This window comes from Montipora foliosa, chromosome 5 (assembly GCF_036669935.1).
Source record: "Montipora foliosa isolate CH-2021 chromosome 5, ASM3666993v2, whole genome shotgun sequence".
NCBI classification, from domain to species: domain Eukaryota; kingdom Metazoa; phylum Cnidaria; class Anthozoa; order Scleractinia; family Acroporidae; genus Montipora; species Montipora foliosa.
This window is the reverse complement of record NC_090873.1, coordinates 33,349,419-33,364,418: the sequence shown is the minus strand read 5'-3', so window position 1 is coordinate 33,364,418 and position 15,000 is coordinate 33,349,419. Positions and strand designations below refer to the sequence as shown.

The following is a 15,000-nucleotide window of genomic DNA, read 5'->3' as shown; positions in this document are numbered from 1 at the left end:
GAAAAATAGAAATAACAGACAAAGGTTGACTCAGGGATACAGTGCATAGGGAGGCTCCTTCTCATGGACTCCTTCCTAAAATCTTAGCCTATTCATTGCTTTTTTTCCTTTCATCTTCTTTCCAACTTCTTGAATTTGGCTTCTGTAATAAAGAAAATACAATAAGAATATCTATCATGAACCCTCAAACTTACTACAGAGCAACAAACCCACAAGTTTTTCTCATCCTTTAAAACTAATATAATACCGGTATTAAAAGCTCTATAATGCATAAGGGTCACAGGTTATTTGGGTTTTTTTGTGAAATCGTCTGAATTTTAGCTCATACACAGTACTTGTCTTCTTCAAGACATTTTTGCAAGTCACAAACATGCCAAAGGGAATTTTCCTATTTTCATAGATCCTTACAACAATCAAAGCCAAGCTTTAAACTGATTCCTTGAAAAAGGAAGATCTCAACAATATTATGCAACTTGGGAGGAAAGAAGTATTATCTAATTCTGTACGTTACTGATCAGAAAATGCCCATTCCCAGTACAAATGCATCACCCGAAAACTGTCACATTTCCCTGATAAAAGTTTTTCTTCCAGTCTAAGTTGGATGGTATATGACTTAACAGCTGTTTTGGCATGTAGTAACACTGAGTAGTTTCACTTGTCCTTTGTATCTTGGCTTGCCCTGCAGTCTCATCAAAATACAGAGAAACTCTTAAAAACTACACTGTGATACCACACGCCACAAAATAATTATATCTTTGGCATAGTATAATTATGCACTATGATCGGCCAGTGAGGGCATATCCCTTCAGCACAGTCTCCTTGACTTCATGGAAAGCTTCCCATATGAAATGATTCTCAAAAAAATCATGATAATAAACATTTAAATAACCTAGGGTTGACTTAGGAAAAAAAATAATATGCTACTGGGCCATAACTTATAATACAGGCCTTGAACTCGGTAACTGGGAATTTTGCATCACCTAGTCTCTTGGAATATGCATCTAGTCTGTATGCAGCTTGTTCCAGGCTGGCTACACTTTCCTCTACCTTGTCAATCTGCTCCAAATATGGCTCTAGGCTTTTATCTGAAAAAAAAAAAAAACACGTACAAGACTGTGTTTCTTGTTACTGAAAGAGGTTCAAATACTGACTTAAATTTTGATAAAAATGCAATCTCGTTTGAAAAATAATTAATAATAAATTAAACTTTATTGTATATCTCAGATAGTATGCAAGCTATGATTGGCTAATTAAGCAGCCCATGATTCTACATTGCGGCCCACTAAATAAGAAATTTTGACGTAACATTATTTTCTAGCAAGTTTTATCAACCGCATTTTCTCTGTCTTTACTGTAAGTTACAGATCCTAAGTTTTTCAAGTTGATTTGGCCCACACATTTTGCACTTGGGCCATAAATCAAGGGGAAAAACTCAATCTACAAGTTACATTACAAACCTCAAACTCTGGTAGTAGAGCGGTTTTCAATTGAGCGTTCGAGTTTTGATTGGTTTACTGGATTGCCTCCATCCTTTTTGATTGGCCAAAGTAATTACTTTGGTTTTGGTTTTACGACACTCATTTGAAAACCGCTCTAAGAAGTATTTAAAAGGCTGGTTTACACTTGTGAAGCAAGCACAGGCAACATACATGTAATAATTACCAGTATGGCATTGCCTGTACATACTTGTTTTAAATTTAGTGCCTTTTGCCCTCATAGAAGGTACTAACAAACAACTAAAGTTCATCATCATCGTCATCGTCATCATTACTATGTTTCACTGAGGTTTACTAAAATCATACATTTCTTGTCCAGCTCCTCCATGGCTGTTATGAGTGTCTTTGCTGTGTCTGACATTTCGACATATTTTGTAACGGTCAGTTTATTCAACTTTTCAAGAAGCACATAGTCCTCCAAAGAGCCTGAAAATATGACATGAAGAGGAAAGGTAGTTAGACTGTCCTTTTAAAAGCTGGTAGCAATGGAAACTGAAGCCATCCCTTTCAACATTTCTTCCTCCTTTGGCACTCTCTTTAACGGGACAGAAAATGTCGTTTTTTAGTGTCAGTACATGTAGAGGTTGATAACCCATTAACAAGTAAAATCGTCTGGCGTTAGACAGTAAAATCCAAGGCATGTATTTCTTACAGGTCACAGGTCAGGTTTACAGGTCACTGTTGTAACAATAATGAAACAACCCTAACCCTTTATTAATGCAAACCGCAGGCCTAAAAACTATTATTTTGGACTAAGGTTACATTACGAAAAAGTTGAGGTGGTTTTAATTAATTAATTTAATGATATTAACCCTTTGACTAGTTACCGAGCCAGCCTGAACCAGCCAATTACTTAGCATTTTACTCTGTCTAATGCCAGACGATTTTACCTGTCAATGGGGAACCCCTGGGAGTCAATGGGGAACCCCCGGGAGTCAATGGGTCAACCTGTACACCTGACCTGTGACGTGTAAAATATACCTGCCTTGAAGTGTAAACTGTTTATTAAGTGTAATTATGCTTTGTGTCTTAAAGAAAGATCAAAACACAAGTAAATGCACCAAGGATGATTATTGGAGATCTTACACCCACAAACTACTAGAGGCAGGAAAGCTGCAATTGTAGAACCCCAAACACTGCAGCATTGCCTTCTCCTTTAATTATCCAAAATATGGGGGCATTAAACAGTTTGTTTATTTTGCACCATGACGTGATGTCCAGATACATATAACTACATGTACATGCTTGGGCATGAAGTTTCATGTCGTATTTTTACAAGTTTTCCTATAATTATTTCACAAGCCTGTAAGGGGAGTCAAAATACTTTTGACAGAATTGGGTAGGCTCGTGAGAATTGAGTGTTCAGCCTTGGTATTTTACTATAACCGTTGACGACCGAGGAACTGATAATGGCATATTTCATGTCAAATTTGGAAAAAAACCACACAGGAAGGAAGCGACCCACAATGGCAATAAAGTTAGGCTTTTTAATTGATACTTTTTTAGTAAAAATTATCTTCTCAGGTCTTTTATCGGGATTCCAATCTCCCTTGTGGAGATACATGCCTCCTTATACAGGAACAAAGAGGAGCGCCAAATGTGAGGCAAGGGAATTGACCAATTTCGATATATTAAAATTCAGTCCCAAACAAAAGGCATCACGTCGAGGCTCTGGGGAATAATTAATATAAGGATTTGTCTGAGTTTATTCCCCAGAGCCTCGAGATGATGCCTTTTGTTTAGGACTGAATTTTAAAGGAGCAGTGGATGCACTGGTTGTATTTATTTGTTACACAAATTATAAAACTGCAAGCGGTGAGTAAAACACGGATCAATTTTTTCACTGCTTGTCGTCTTTCGACTTCAAAGTCGTCCCTTGGAAATAAATGCACTCTCTTTCAGCTTTGAAATGACATGTTAATCTTGATAATATGTCTGGTTTATGGCAGAGAAAAAAAAATTTATGACTGTGCGTGCTTGAACCATCGACAGTGTTGCCAGTCACACTTCACTGAATTCAGCTGTCACGCAGAAAACAAACATGGCATCGTATTTGTGTTCGATTTTATTTCTTGGACTCCAAATCAACGATAATTGATAAATTTGCATTTTAGTGCCTTTCAAAGCCGTATGTTGTCTAGACTTAAACAGAAAAAGCAAAAAACTCTTTGCGTGTGAAGAATACTGCGCATGCCATCGCATGACACTGCCCCTTTAATATATCGAAAGTGGGCTATAATAGCCCAAATGTTGCTACACTGGTACCAATTTGGTACCAGTGTGGCAACATTTGTTTTAAGCGTACATGTTAGGCGTTTTAACGCGTCGAGCGGAATTCAAGGTTATTGCATGATCTAGCAGGCTAGGCATCTATGAGACCTACAATTATGAAGAATTAATGTTTATACAATGATAAATCCAGTCCTTACCAGAAAGTTCCCCTCTCAAATACTCGGTCATCTTTCCGAACGCATCTCTACAACACTCCCTCAAAGACATTACTTCTCCAGGTGCGACATTTGGCTTGTCTGTACCGATAGATTCGTGTGGCGACGGCTGAGAGATATCACGTTCGGGATCTTTATCTCCCTCGTCCTTCATAGCGTCTGTTCCTTCTTCATCCTGCTGGCCTAAAACTTGTTCTTCTGTGTTCGCCATATTGAGATACAACCCTCTACCCAGGTCCCTCTCAGTACAAAGTCAGGCACAGGTCACCCACACACGATAGGGTGGGGTCCTCGTGTCCGGCTGAACAGTATTTTTCTTATCATAGCCTGAATATGAATGTCCTTATAAAAAAAAGACTGTTTAGACGTCTTACTTAAATTTTAGATCGCTCAAGAACCGCATTATCGATCGTGTTTACTTGAAAATTTACTCACTCTTAATAATGGCACTGCCAAAAAGGAATAAGCGACCAAAAAAATAAATTTAGTCTCAAGTGAAAGTTTCATGACAACTTTATTTAAGTGTCAATGGACTTAGCACCAGAGCACCAATTGGGGACATTAATAAAATTAACGGAAATCAAATCAAAGTATGACTACAACTACCTATGACTGGATTAAATTCTGCTGCTGTGTTTAGATGAGGCTATGGAAACACGGAAAAAAGTCCTCTATTGCTTTTATAAAATATTTCTCAAAGATAATTCGGCAAATGAAGGAAAATGCTGGTTTTTTTTTTACTTCCAGATTGAAACAGATTTTCTTGATACACGCTCATATTTCCTACTAATCAATCAAAACGCGCGTCTGACAACACATAACCAATCAAAATTCGTGTGATGTCACAGCCGTGTTTTCATACTCTCATCGAAACACAGCTATTGACCAATGAGAGTGCGCTTACTATCCTAATGAGCTTGAGCGGTTTGCAGACAGAGTGGACAAACGCTACAGCTGTTCAACTCTCGTGGTTTTATCTATGGCAATCGTTTCGCTGTCAAAGTGTGACATAATATTGAAAAAAAAGGTCCTGCTTGAGCGGTTTGCAGACAGAGTGGGCAAACGCTACAGCTGTTCAACTCTCGTGGTTTTATCTATGGCAATCGTTTCGCTGTCAAAGTGTGACATGATATTGAAAAAAAAAAACGGTCCATGTGTGCACATTTATCCCAAAACCCTTAAGGCGTGTATTTGGGAAGCAGGGATTGCGCAGTGGCCCCGGCAATGTGGCCGGGATTCGCGTCATATGTGGGCTGAGTATCATACAATGTTGGTTCCCTTTCTGCTCCGAGAGGTTTTCGTCCGGGTACTCCAGTTTTCCCCTCTCCTCAAAACCCAACCTAGGATTAGATATGATTTGACTTCTGGACAGTGCTCCCTCCCCCCTCCCCTACCCCCCCCCCCCCCCCAATAGGGAGCTTAAGCAACGACAACGGCGACGGCAACGAGAACGTCACAAATTTGCATATACAGTAGACAAAAACAATAGCTTTGCACGCCCTGCACATGCGTTTTTCACTTTTGTCCATTTCTTTGCCGTCGTCAGCAAAACTACAACGTGAAATAGCCAAATTTGAGGTTTTATGAACAACGTTAGCACTTGAGGATAAATTACCATTTTCTCCCCTAAATTAAGCGCCGTTCCTACCAATGTCATTTTTAAGGAACTACCACACCCCTGTCATATCAAAAAAATTGAAATAGTTACGAAGCGATTAAAATAAAGCGAATTTATATTTTGAGATGACGTTGTCGTTTCCGTCGCCGTTGCTTAAGTTCCCTAATTAGTGTCTGAGCGGACTAAGCGTTAAATACAGTTAACATGTCAAAGGGGTAGTGTCACGCTATTTTAGTCAAACGTCAAAACACTAAAAGCCGTCTTTGCATCAATGAAAACCTAAAAAAAATGCTGTAGTTTTGGTGCCAATAACCGCCAAAGTGCACTGAAGCTATTTTTTGTTGTTTGCGGCCAAGGATGGAGAGGATGGAAATGGATTGAAACTTGAAAAAACTGGCCAGTTTTTTCAAGTTTGGAGACGTGGTCTTCAGAAAGTCGCCAAAAATTAAATACGGATAGCTCTTTGTTCCATAAAAACATTTCATATCTTCTCACTGGGTTGTCAGGAATGTTATAAGAGTGAGATACAGTACTAATTTAGATATTTAGCCAGTTTTGACCTAAAACAGCAAACATAGCTTGCCAGTGCCCCTTTGAATAAAGTTTATTATTATTGAAGCAAGGCGTTTATTGGATCACTTCAAGTGTTTCAGGTAGGTTCATACATGACGCCTTCACTCCTGTTTGAATAACACAGTTTTTTATTGTTACTGTTTATAATTTCTACAAAAATTACATTGTTAAAGTTATTTTAGCTATCACCTACAACCTTGAACAAGCTGGTGACAAAAATACCCTCCTGTTGAAAAGCGGCCGTGTAACGCTGTCCTTGCATTTCTTAAATTCGTACTATCAAAATCAGTAGAGTGCTAAAACCGCCGTTGGAAATTTGAATCCCAAGCGGTTTGATTCTAAACACGTGATCTTAAACTAATTGTCATGTGATCCAAAAAATAATGTCAAGTGATCCAAAAAACAGTTTCTTGTTGAATGCCATGACCACCAAAGTAAAGCAAAGTAAAAGTAAAGTAATTAAGTTTAACGTCGATAACTCGTAACAGTAATTCAACTGACAAACCTGAGGTCGACGGTGCGCTCATTTTACTCCCCCCTCTCCATCAGTGCTCCGTTTTAGGGTATTTAAAGCTACTTAGAAAGCACTTTTCACCCACTATGTGACAGCTTTTTTGTGTCATGTGTCATCACGTGATAAGTTTTCTGCAGCCCGCATTTCAAAATTCTAACGGCAGATTTACCACTCTGGTGATTTCGATAGCAATGATAAATACTGGATAGGAGGGGGTGGTGGCACATGAAAAATCTTTTCTTGATTTATAGAATACAAAAGACAGGTAGGTGGGTAGGTATTTTCAACCCATTGACCCCTGGGAGTGAGACTAAACAGATTTTACACTATGGTCTAATACCAGAAGATTTTACTCGCCAACTGGGGGAGTCCTAGGTAGGGCATTTGAAGTGTCAATGGGTAAATACCTATATGCCTCATTTTCGTAACAGGGTTTTGTCCAAGATTGTAGTTCTAAGATGATTCTTTTATACAGTGCTTTTCAATCCTGTCCAAATTACATTAAAAGCAAACAGTCCACGAAGAAATCTATGTCACCTCTTATAATAATTATTAGCTACTGTAAGAGCCAATCACCAAATTATGTCAAAATATATACTGTCCATTCTCAACTGAAAACTGCTAACTACCTCAAAATTATTCTTTCCATGTGCAGGTACATGCAAGATAAAAAAAGATTATTCTGACATTACAATAATAGGCCTTTTTGGATATATTAAAATTCAGCTTGATAGTAAGGCAGTGAGGACAAAGACAAAGGAAAGTGGATGATATGTACATATTTTTCACATTCACTCCAACATGTTTCTATTGCTTTTGTCCTCACTGCTTAACTATCAAGTAGAACAGTAATTTGATATTTTGAAAATGGCCTATTCATTTTGTTTTCTACACAATTTTCATTAAGCATAGAAAAAATGAGACATCTGATACAATTATGCCTCTTTTGAAAATCCCTGTGGAGTGTGCAAAATTTGCAAGTTGAGCTTTATCAGGTCCAAGCCTGGACAGTGGATTATGTTTTAAAACCAAATAAAACACTTCTTGTACCTATGTTTTCTAATGCGAGATAGTTTTTTACAGCACTCAACAGAAACATTATTACATAAATAATTTATTAGTCCCGCTTGATAAGAGATTATTTCAATCTTGTTGTACAGAAAGTTTCTGTAACATGGCCTGGCCCCATTTGAAGGATGGAGGTTTAAGCAGGCCTAAGAATGCTTAGGACTCTTTTAAGAGAACATCGAGTCATGAAGTGTTTCTATTCGGTACACCTGATCTTGCTTCTTCACCTGTCAAAACAAATAAAACCACTGGTTTTAATGGAGAGTTACAGCTGGGTTTAATGGCACTTTGGTGAGCCATTTGTGACCCCTGGCTGAGTTAGAATTTGTTGGTTCTCTAATCTGCTCCAAGATAGTTACCTCTGGGGTATAATGGTGTCTCACCTTCCATTGACGCAAGCATTCAAACAGTTATCTTCCTGGCTACTTTAGTTGCCTTATGAACAGCAGCTTTCCTCAGGTTAGAAAGTCACCTCATATTGGCAATTCAAATTTATAGCTAAAATCCTATGACTTTTTGTCATATTATCAAGGCTTATGAACAGGATACTTGTAACAGTATCAATGTTATTACTCCTTCATACCTTTAAATTTTTCATTTCTTCATAGTCAGGGTCATCTGTGGGCATTTCATGCCTACATAAGGGGCATGTGTTGGTCTGAAAGGAATCATTAACAGTGATTTACACAGAAAGGAAATAAACTTAAAAACTACATTAATAATTCAAAAGCATAATAGCCAATCAAAACACACATAAAACGTCACATGTATGAGCTTTATACCATGACAAAACATTCCTGTTAAGATGGAGATTAATTATTACAGGTTCACCAAAATGGAAAAAAACTTTCCACTTGACAGGAGAGAACTTGGGGACTTTAAATAGCTTTTTTCCCAAATGGATAATGCCTTTTCGAAGCAACCTGTAAGGGCTGGAAGAGGAGTAAGAACTCCATCTGCTAATAATATTACAGTGAAACCCCATTAATATGGTCATCAAAGGACCTTTAAAACTTGGCTGAATTAACAGGGTGGCTGTATTACCAAGGTACAGTCAAAATTCATGACTAAAGGGCAGCATATCTTGCCTGCTTTAGGCTTGCTGTTCTTTCTTTTTTTGCTTATTACTGTACTTCCTAACAGCATAAGATCGTTTTTTTTTTCCTTTTTTCACTTTGCAGACGTGCAATACCTTTTTTTTCCATTTTGCTTGCAACTTCTCTTTAAAAGCCTTTTGTTTAGGGAGGGGAGGGGGAAAATGGAAACGGCATACTGGGCATGGTATAACAATTATAATTGTAAATTGCAATCATCATTTTGCCTAGTAAGTGGATGTTACTGCAATGTTACGATCATGTTTGTACTATGAAAACAGAGGCGAGTGTTGCTTACAGTACTTTGTAAAGTAAATCGGCTGATCAATTACCTTGGTAAATTACAGAGGTCAATGAAATTGACATGTCACAGGTGTTTTGGTTTTCTAAATTTAGCGCCAGTGGCTGTTAATGGGGTGAAAATTATTATAAAGGATTCTTCTGCCAGGGATTTAACTTGAATTGTGGCTGTTGGCCATATTAAATGTGACTGCATTAATTAAGAAGACTTTTTTTGGCTGTTTTGATGGGCCAAAAAAATTGCCATAATAATGACCATATTACTGAGGTGGCCGTAAGATGGGGTTCCACTGTATACTAGGTAATTGCAGGTATTTTCAGAAGCTGCCCGAGTCATGGGGCAACAAGGACAATCTCTGCAACTTCTGAAAATAAGAGTGATGTCAATCCTTAATTTTACGAGGAAATATCATCATAATTACATGATTGTACTTGTTTATAATATAAAGGGTTAAGGGGGTAGTTTCTAAAGAAACTGTGGTGCTGCGTCGGTGGGGAAGTAGTATACAAAAATTTTGGTTTTATGAACAGAGTTGATAATGTACATTGGCCACCGTAGAGAGATTCTAAAAAGGTGACGTTTCAAGCGTTAGCCTTTCGCTCTGATGAAGGGCTAATGCTCAAAATGTCAGCTTTTTAGAATCTCTGTACGGTGGCCAATTTACATTATCAACTCCATTGATAAAACCAAAAGTTTTGTATAATATAAAGGGTTAGATTGTCTTCAATTAAGTACGTAAAAAATGCACACTGTAGTGCAATTTTTAAAAAAAGATTAGCTACATGTAACCTGCTAAAATCATTTACTACATGATCGAATATTGCCAAGGCAATTACTTCAATTGATGAAAAATGCCCTTTGCCTAACCCATATACGCATAAGTAATTTTGCCCTCTATGTTATGAATAATTTACATGAATGTCACCTTTGACAACCATGGCATAATACACTTAGGATGGAACATATGTTCACAAGGTAGTTGCTTAGCTTCATCTCCAATCTAGAAAAGAGAGGGAAAAGGATGTCAAAAAGGCTATAGGCAATTCAGTTTCAAGTTAAAATCAATTCAAAAAAAGACTTTTCAGGAATATAAAACTGTTTCCATCAAGTCTCACTCCAAGGAGTCAATAATATTGATTAATACATGTGAATGTTATCTTTTGCTTCTAGTAATAATGTTACAGAATACATGCTTTACGTGTACACTACACATGGCTAGAAGTATTGATCCAATGATGGTTTTGAGGTGAACTTGCAATACATTTGAAATGAAACCGTAGCAGAGTCCACAACGTTATAGCCCGGTTGTTGCGTAGTTCAATATCATCGTTGCCTAAAGTTGGCTGAGATGAAAAACAATGAAAATTATGATGATGGCAACAACAACAGTGCCGCCTAAAATTAGGAGCCCTTAACTGTTTTTTTTTTTGTGTCTACAACACGTGTCCCCTTGAAGCCACTGACTTCTAAGAGTAAGACCGTCTAATGCCAGACAAATTTACTCATCATTGGGGGAGGAGGGGGGGGGGGGGATTTTACTACTCGTCTGTGGGGGGGGGGGGGGGTTTTCAGGATTCAATGAATTAAGACACACTCACTTGATGTCATGCTTTTGTTATAATAGAAACCACTTACTTTGAATTCTACTTGACAAATTGTACAAGAGCAACTTTTAACTGTGAAAAAAAAACAACAAACAATGAAGACCCCTAAAATAAGAATTCCTCCATTTTTATAGGCTTGATTTCCAGCCGTTCTCGGAGTATGGTTAACACCCTCCTCCCAACAAAACGCTGAATCATTGGTCTGCATCCTTTGTCTGTGACGTAGCAACCATCACAATAATTATTGTATTTTGTATTCAGCCAACTATATTTTGCAATTGGCAGGCAGATGACTTTCTGATTGGTGGAAAATACAATTATTTTATTGGCTGAACCAGTGATCCAGCCGTGGTGTGCGCAGTGGAATGCAGACGAACAAAACATCTGGTCAATTGAGCCTACCATAATGTTTATTTATTGATGCAAAACAGTGAAAATAACAAGCAATCTGGGGAGAAAATTACGTTAACATTTAAATAGACTAAGTATTATATGCTGCAAGTGGTTATCAAGGCAGCTACATTTTACTTTATATTACAAGTTCCTTCTATCTAATATAAAGAATCTGAAAGTAGTCAGTTTGAAAATTAGTGCTAAGCTTTCAATTTTGAATTTTTTATCAAAATCGCCTTGCAAAGGATGATTATTGCAAGATGACAAAATCAATTCTTGGCTTATTAAAGTAATGTTATTGTGCAGCTGTAGAGATAGAGATTTGTACGCAAATCCTAAGGAATTATTGATAAGAAAAGCATACAGAAGGAACTACCAGTATGTCAGGAAAGATGTACATGTACATGTATAGTATTACTGTTTATTAGATATGTGTAAATTATGTTGTAGTTCAAATTTTTTCTTGGTCAGCTTAAAATCTTTTAAACCAGTTCAATTTTGATTTTCCTAATTTTTTAAGATCATGATGATGAATATTAGACAAGGAAAACTCAAAATTGAGCTGCAATAATTGTGGCTTGAAAAATTTTAAACCAAGAGAAAATAACTCTCAAACAAAGTTATAAGACCACACAGATCAAGACTAGCTGGACATTGGCAAGCCAAGAATTGAGGGACCTTGTGAAGACTAAGGGTCTATAATTACCTATATTGGCTCTTGCTCAAAATACAGAGCCTAGTGAGAGCCGGTTAACTAAGCACAGTGATTTTTTTTTTACTAGCCTGCCAGCCAGGAAACCAAGGTATGGCTAAAAAGAGGTGGGCCAAACATGGTGTTGATGATGAGAAGAAAGTAGACACCAACAATCACTATTTTTAGTGTATTCCATAGTTTAATAAAAGCTATAACTAATGTGGAATTAGGCTCGATTACCTGCTGCTGTTTCAGGAAATGAGCCAGCGCTCACTCCCGAAATCACGGCGGGACGTGTGAGGTGAGCCATTGTTAATCTCCGCAAATCAGAAACTCGCCTGCACAAATCGGTCTGGCATAAATTATTATTTTTGGCTGCGAAGGTATTCTTTGACCTGGCCTGTTCAAGGTTTACTGTGCTTGTAAGGAAGGAAACATCCAAGATTTCAACAACGAAAAGTGTTCGAGAAGCTGAGGAATGAGGATTGTATTGTTTTCTGCCGCCTGAGTTCAGAAACTTCACTGATTTTCCTGTTGGCACCAACGTCAAAATATGGCTTTCAAATCCAATGCTATTATAGCAATAATTATTTCTCCCCAGACTTCACTAATGTAAGAGGACATATTCCTCAAGATCAATTGAAATTACCGCTGAGTTTATTGGTGGCAACACAAGGAGGCCAATGAGGTCGAGTGAGAGCTGAAGCAGCCGAAGATTTTGTTGATGATTGACCGGTTGAATTCATGGAAACTCACATAATTATATTAAATTTTTGATCAAGCTCGTATCATCTGGAAACTTCGCACAGACGTTAAATTAAGCATTTGCTACATGTATGTAATTACTGTTTTGTTAAAATCAGTGTTTTTGGATGTCTAATGCTATTTTCCCCACAACTATTAACTTCGCTTAAATTAAATTTGAATTTACGTCACAGACACAACCTATCACTCACGCGTCCAGCCGTCTCTTCTCGGGAAGGATACCCGAACTCAAGTGAGCGGTGGATATCGAGCCTAATGTGGAATTTGTAATAACTTATGTTAACTTATGTTTTGCCACTGTAAGTGAAGATGATTTCGTGTTGAAATGTGTTTTTTTCCCTTTTTTTTAAATAATCACCTGCGTATTTATACTAAAACAATTATTCGCCTCAAGCTCAGTGATTATCGGTGAATATTCACCTCGACTTCGTCTCAGTGAATATTCACCGATAATCACTTCGCCTTCGGCGAATAATTGTTAATTAAATAAACCTAAACCTAAAAACTAAGTGTAGATATACTAGAGAACCAACACTGCATGTACATGAACTAACCAATATGATCAGCAGTTATAGTTAAAGTTGGTAACGATTCCACAAAATCTTTGGAAGCTGGTGGAGCTTGAAGTATTTCAAATGCAACCCTATAATGATCAAAACAGAAAAACAAGCTGGTATGATTTTCATCTACAACTTTAAACAAAAGTTGATGTTCAGTCCCGTATTACATGTGTCCTTTTTGCAAGACTTAAACAGTAACTTTGCCATCATTTCAGAAATGCTTTTAGAAAAATATAACACAAGAAATCTGAAATATTATGGTAATTTTGTGGGGTTGCCCTGGTAAAAAACCTCAGAGGATCTTTGACAATCTTCAAGGATCCTTAAAGATTGTCAAGGGCCTGCAAAAGATCTTTGAAGATGAGGATCTTTCAAGGATTCTTGAAAGATCCTTGAAAGTTCTTTAAAGATCTTCAATTGCAATTAGGTGTTGTAAAGATCCTCAAAGAGTCAGACAAGTGAGGATCCTGTGAGGATCTTGCAAAGATCCTGGTGCAAATATATTTCAAGATCTTGGTATTAAAAGGATCTTTGCAGATCCTCAAGAATTCTTTGATGATCTTTCAAAAATCTTAAAAGGATCTTTGACTGACTTAGGCACCAGTGGGTAATTTCTGAAGTTTGTGTGTCACAAAACTTGTTTGCTTTAATCTGCCTCAAGAATTATCTCTGACCTAAGCCAGACAGTTTGTCTAAAGCACTGCAAAGTTGGTGGTCTCATAACAGAATTAAATGTCATGCAAAGTTTCGGGTTGACTTCTAAAGTAGCCAAATACTGTACCTTGATATTTCCAACATGTCACTTGGAGATAAAAGCAACCTACCACAGACAACAGAAATGAAATATTGATTAGATCAAGTCTTTTCCTAAAAGGAAATTCAAAATGGCATGGAAGCAAAGATGAAGTACAGTATTTAAAAGACACAGTTTGCAGTATTATGAAAACCAAAGGAGTGTTGTTTGCTTCCAGCAGCCAAGACGCCAAATTTATGCATGCTTCTCATCCCCATAACGAAGAATGCGAGACTTCACCTGTCTGAGCAGCTGAAAAGGAGACTCGCTCGACCCAGTCATGTCTAGGCTGGCTGTCCCAATCTTTTTTTTAGAAGTCATAACTGCATGCTGAGAATACCTCCAAACCCCCCCCCCCCCCCTTCCCCCGCTCCCCCGACTCCCTGGCTTGTTAAGCATGAGTTCACTTGCACACAGCCTGACGTTCTCTCCTAGGACTGTAACCGTGAATTGAACCTTCCTGAGGTATCCCCTGTTCCCTATCATGCAACATGGAAAATTTTGGCAACAACCACACCATAATGACAAGGATGAGGTCATGGCTCATTGTACAGTATTGAATACAGTTTATAACTAACCCAGCTTCAAACAATTGAGCCTTTCTACGGATCACCTTACATAACGACCACCTGAAAACCTCACATAACATTTCCTCATCTTTGTACACATTTAACTTACATTTACCTGTAGATTCATTGATCAGAGTCAAAAGATTATGGCTACCAGGAATGCCCCTTTAATGTGAATGTTGGGGAACTTTGTATGCGTATAAGAAAAGAGGAGAACCTGGTAATGCCTTCAAAGTACAAAGTTAACGATAGGGGATAGCTCGGCCACCTACAATCTGAGCTTGTTAGTTCTCTCTGGCCATTGAACAAAAAAAATTCAGGGGCACCCAACGATAATTTGGGTGAAACAATTATGTGTTCGGAAGAGTCAAACTGTTCTAAGAATTTCAGTTCTACGTTGCCAAACTGCTTCAGATTTCTCTCCTGAAACATCATCCAAAAGATTCGCAACCAGGGAAAAGTATTCCCTTACATTTTCAGAAGGGATATTTTTGCAATTTTCGACACTTCA

The 15,000-nt window shown here is 37.8% G+C and overlaps 2 protein-coding genes across 2 annotated transcripts in view; both read right to left on the bottom strand.

Annotated features, from left to right (window-relative positions):
• LOC138003995 (biogenesis of lysosome-related organelles complex 1 subunit 2-like) overlaps positions 1–4,173 on the bottom strand; it is a 6,218-nt gene extending 2,045 nt beyond the window's left edge. The window contains exons 1-4 of the mRNA XM_068850357.1: positions 3,926–4,173; positions 1,803–1,922; positions 981–1,085; positions 1–142 (exon numbers count right to left, since the gene is read on the bottom strand). The exon at positions 1–142 is cut by the window's left edge and continues 2,045 nt beyond it. Of these exons, the coding sequence (XP_068706458.1) occupies positions 111–142; positions 981–1,085; positions 1,803–1,922; positions 3,926–4,154 (486 nt within the window). The 5' untranslated portion in view covers positions 4,155–4,173 and the 3' untranslated portion in view covers positions 1–110. The remainder of the gene's footprint in view (positions 143–980; positions 1,086–1,802; positions 1,923–3,925) is intronic.
• A 2,071-nt stretch (positions 4,174–6,244) lies between these two features.
• The window catches only part of LOC138003991 (E3 ubiquitin-protein ligase RNF181-like), a 9,976-nt gene continuing 1,220 nt past the window's right edge, over positions 6,245–15,000 (bottom strand). The window contains exons 2-7 of the mRNA XM_068850351.1: positions 13,909–13,947; positions 13,122–13,210; positions 10,747–10,787; positions 10,037–10,111; positions 8,300–8,374; positions 6,245–7,943 (exon numbers count right to left, since the gene is read on the bottom strand). Of these exons, the coding sequence (XP_068706452.1) occupies positions 7,884–7,943; positions 8,300–8,374; positions 10,037–10,111; positions 10,747–10,787; positions 13,122–13,210; positions 13,909–13,947 (379 nt within the window). The 3' untranslated portion in view covers positions 6,245–7,883. The remainder of the gene's footprint in view (positions 7,944–8,299; positions 8,375–10,036; positions 10,112–10,746; positions 10,788–13,121; positions 13,211–13,908; positions 13,948–15,000) is intronic.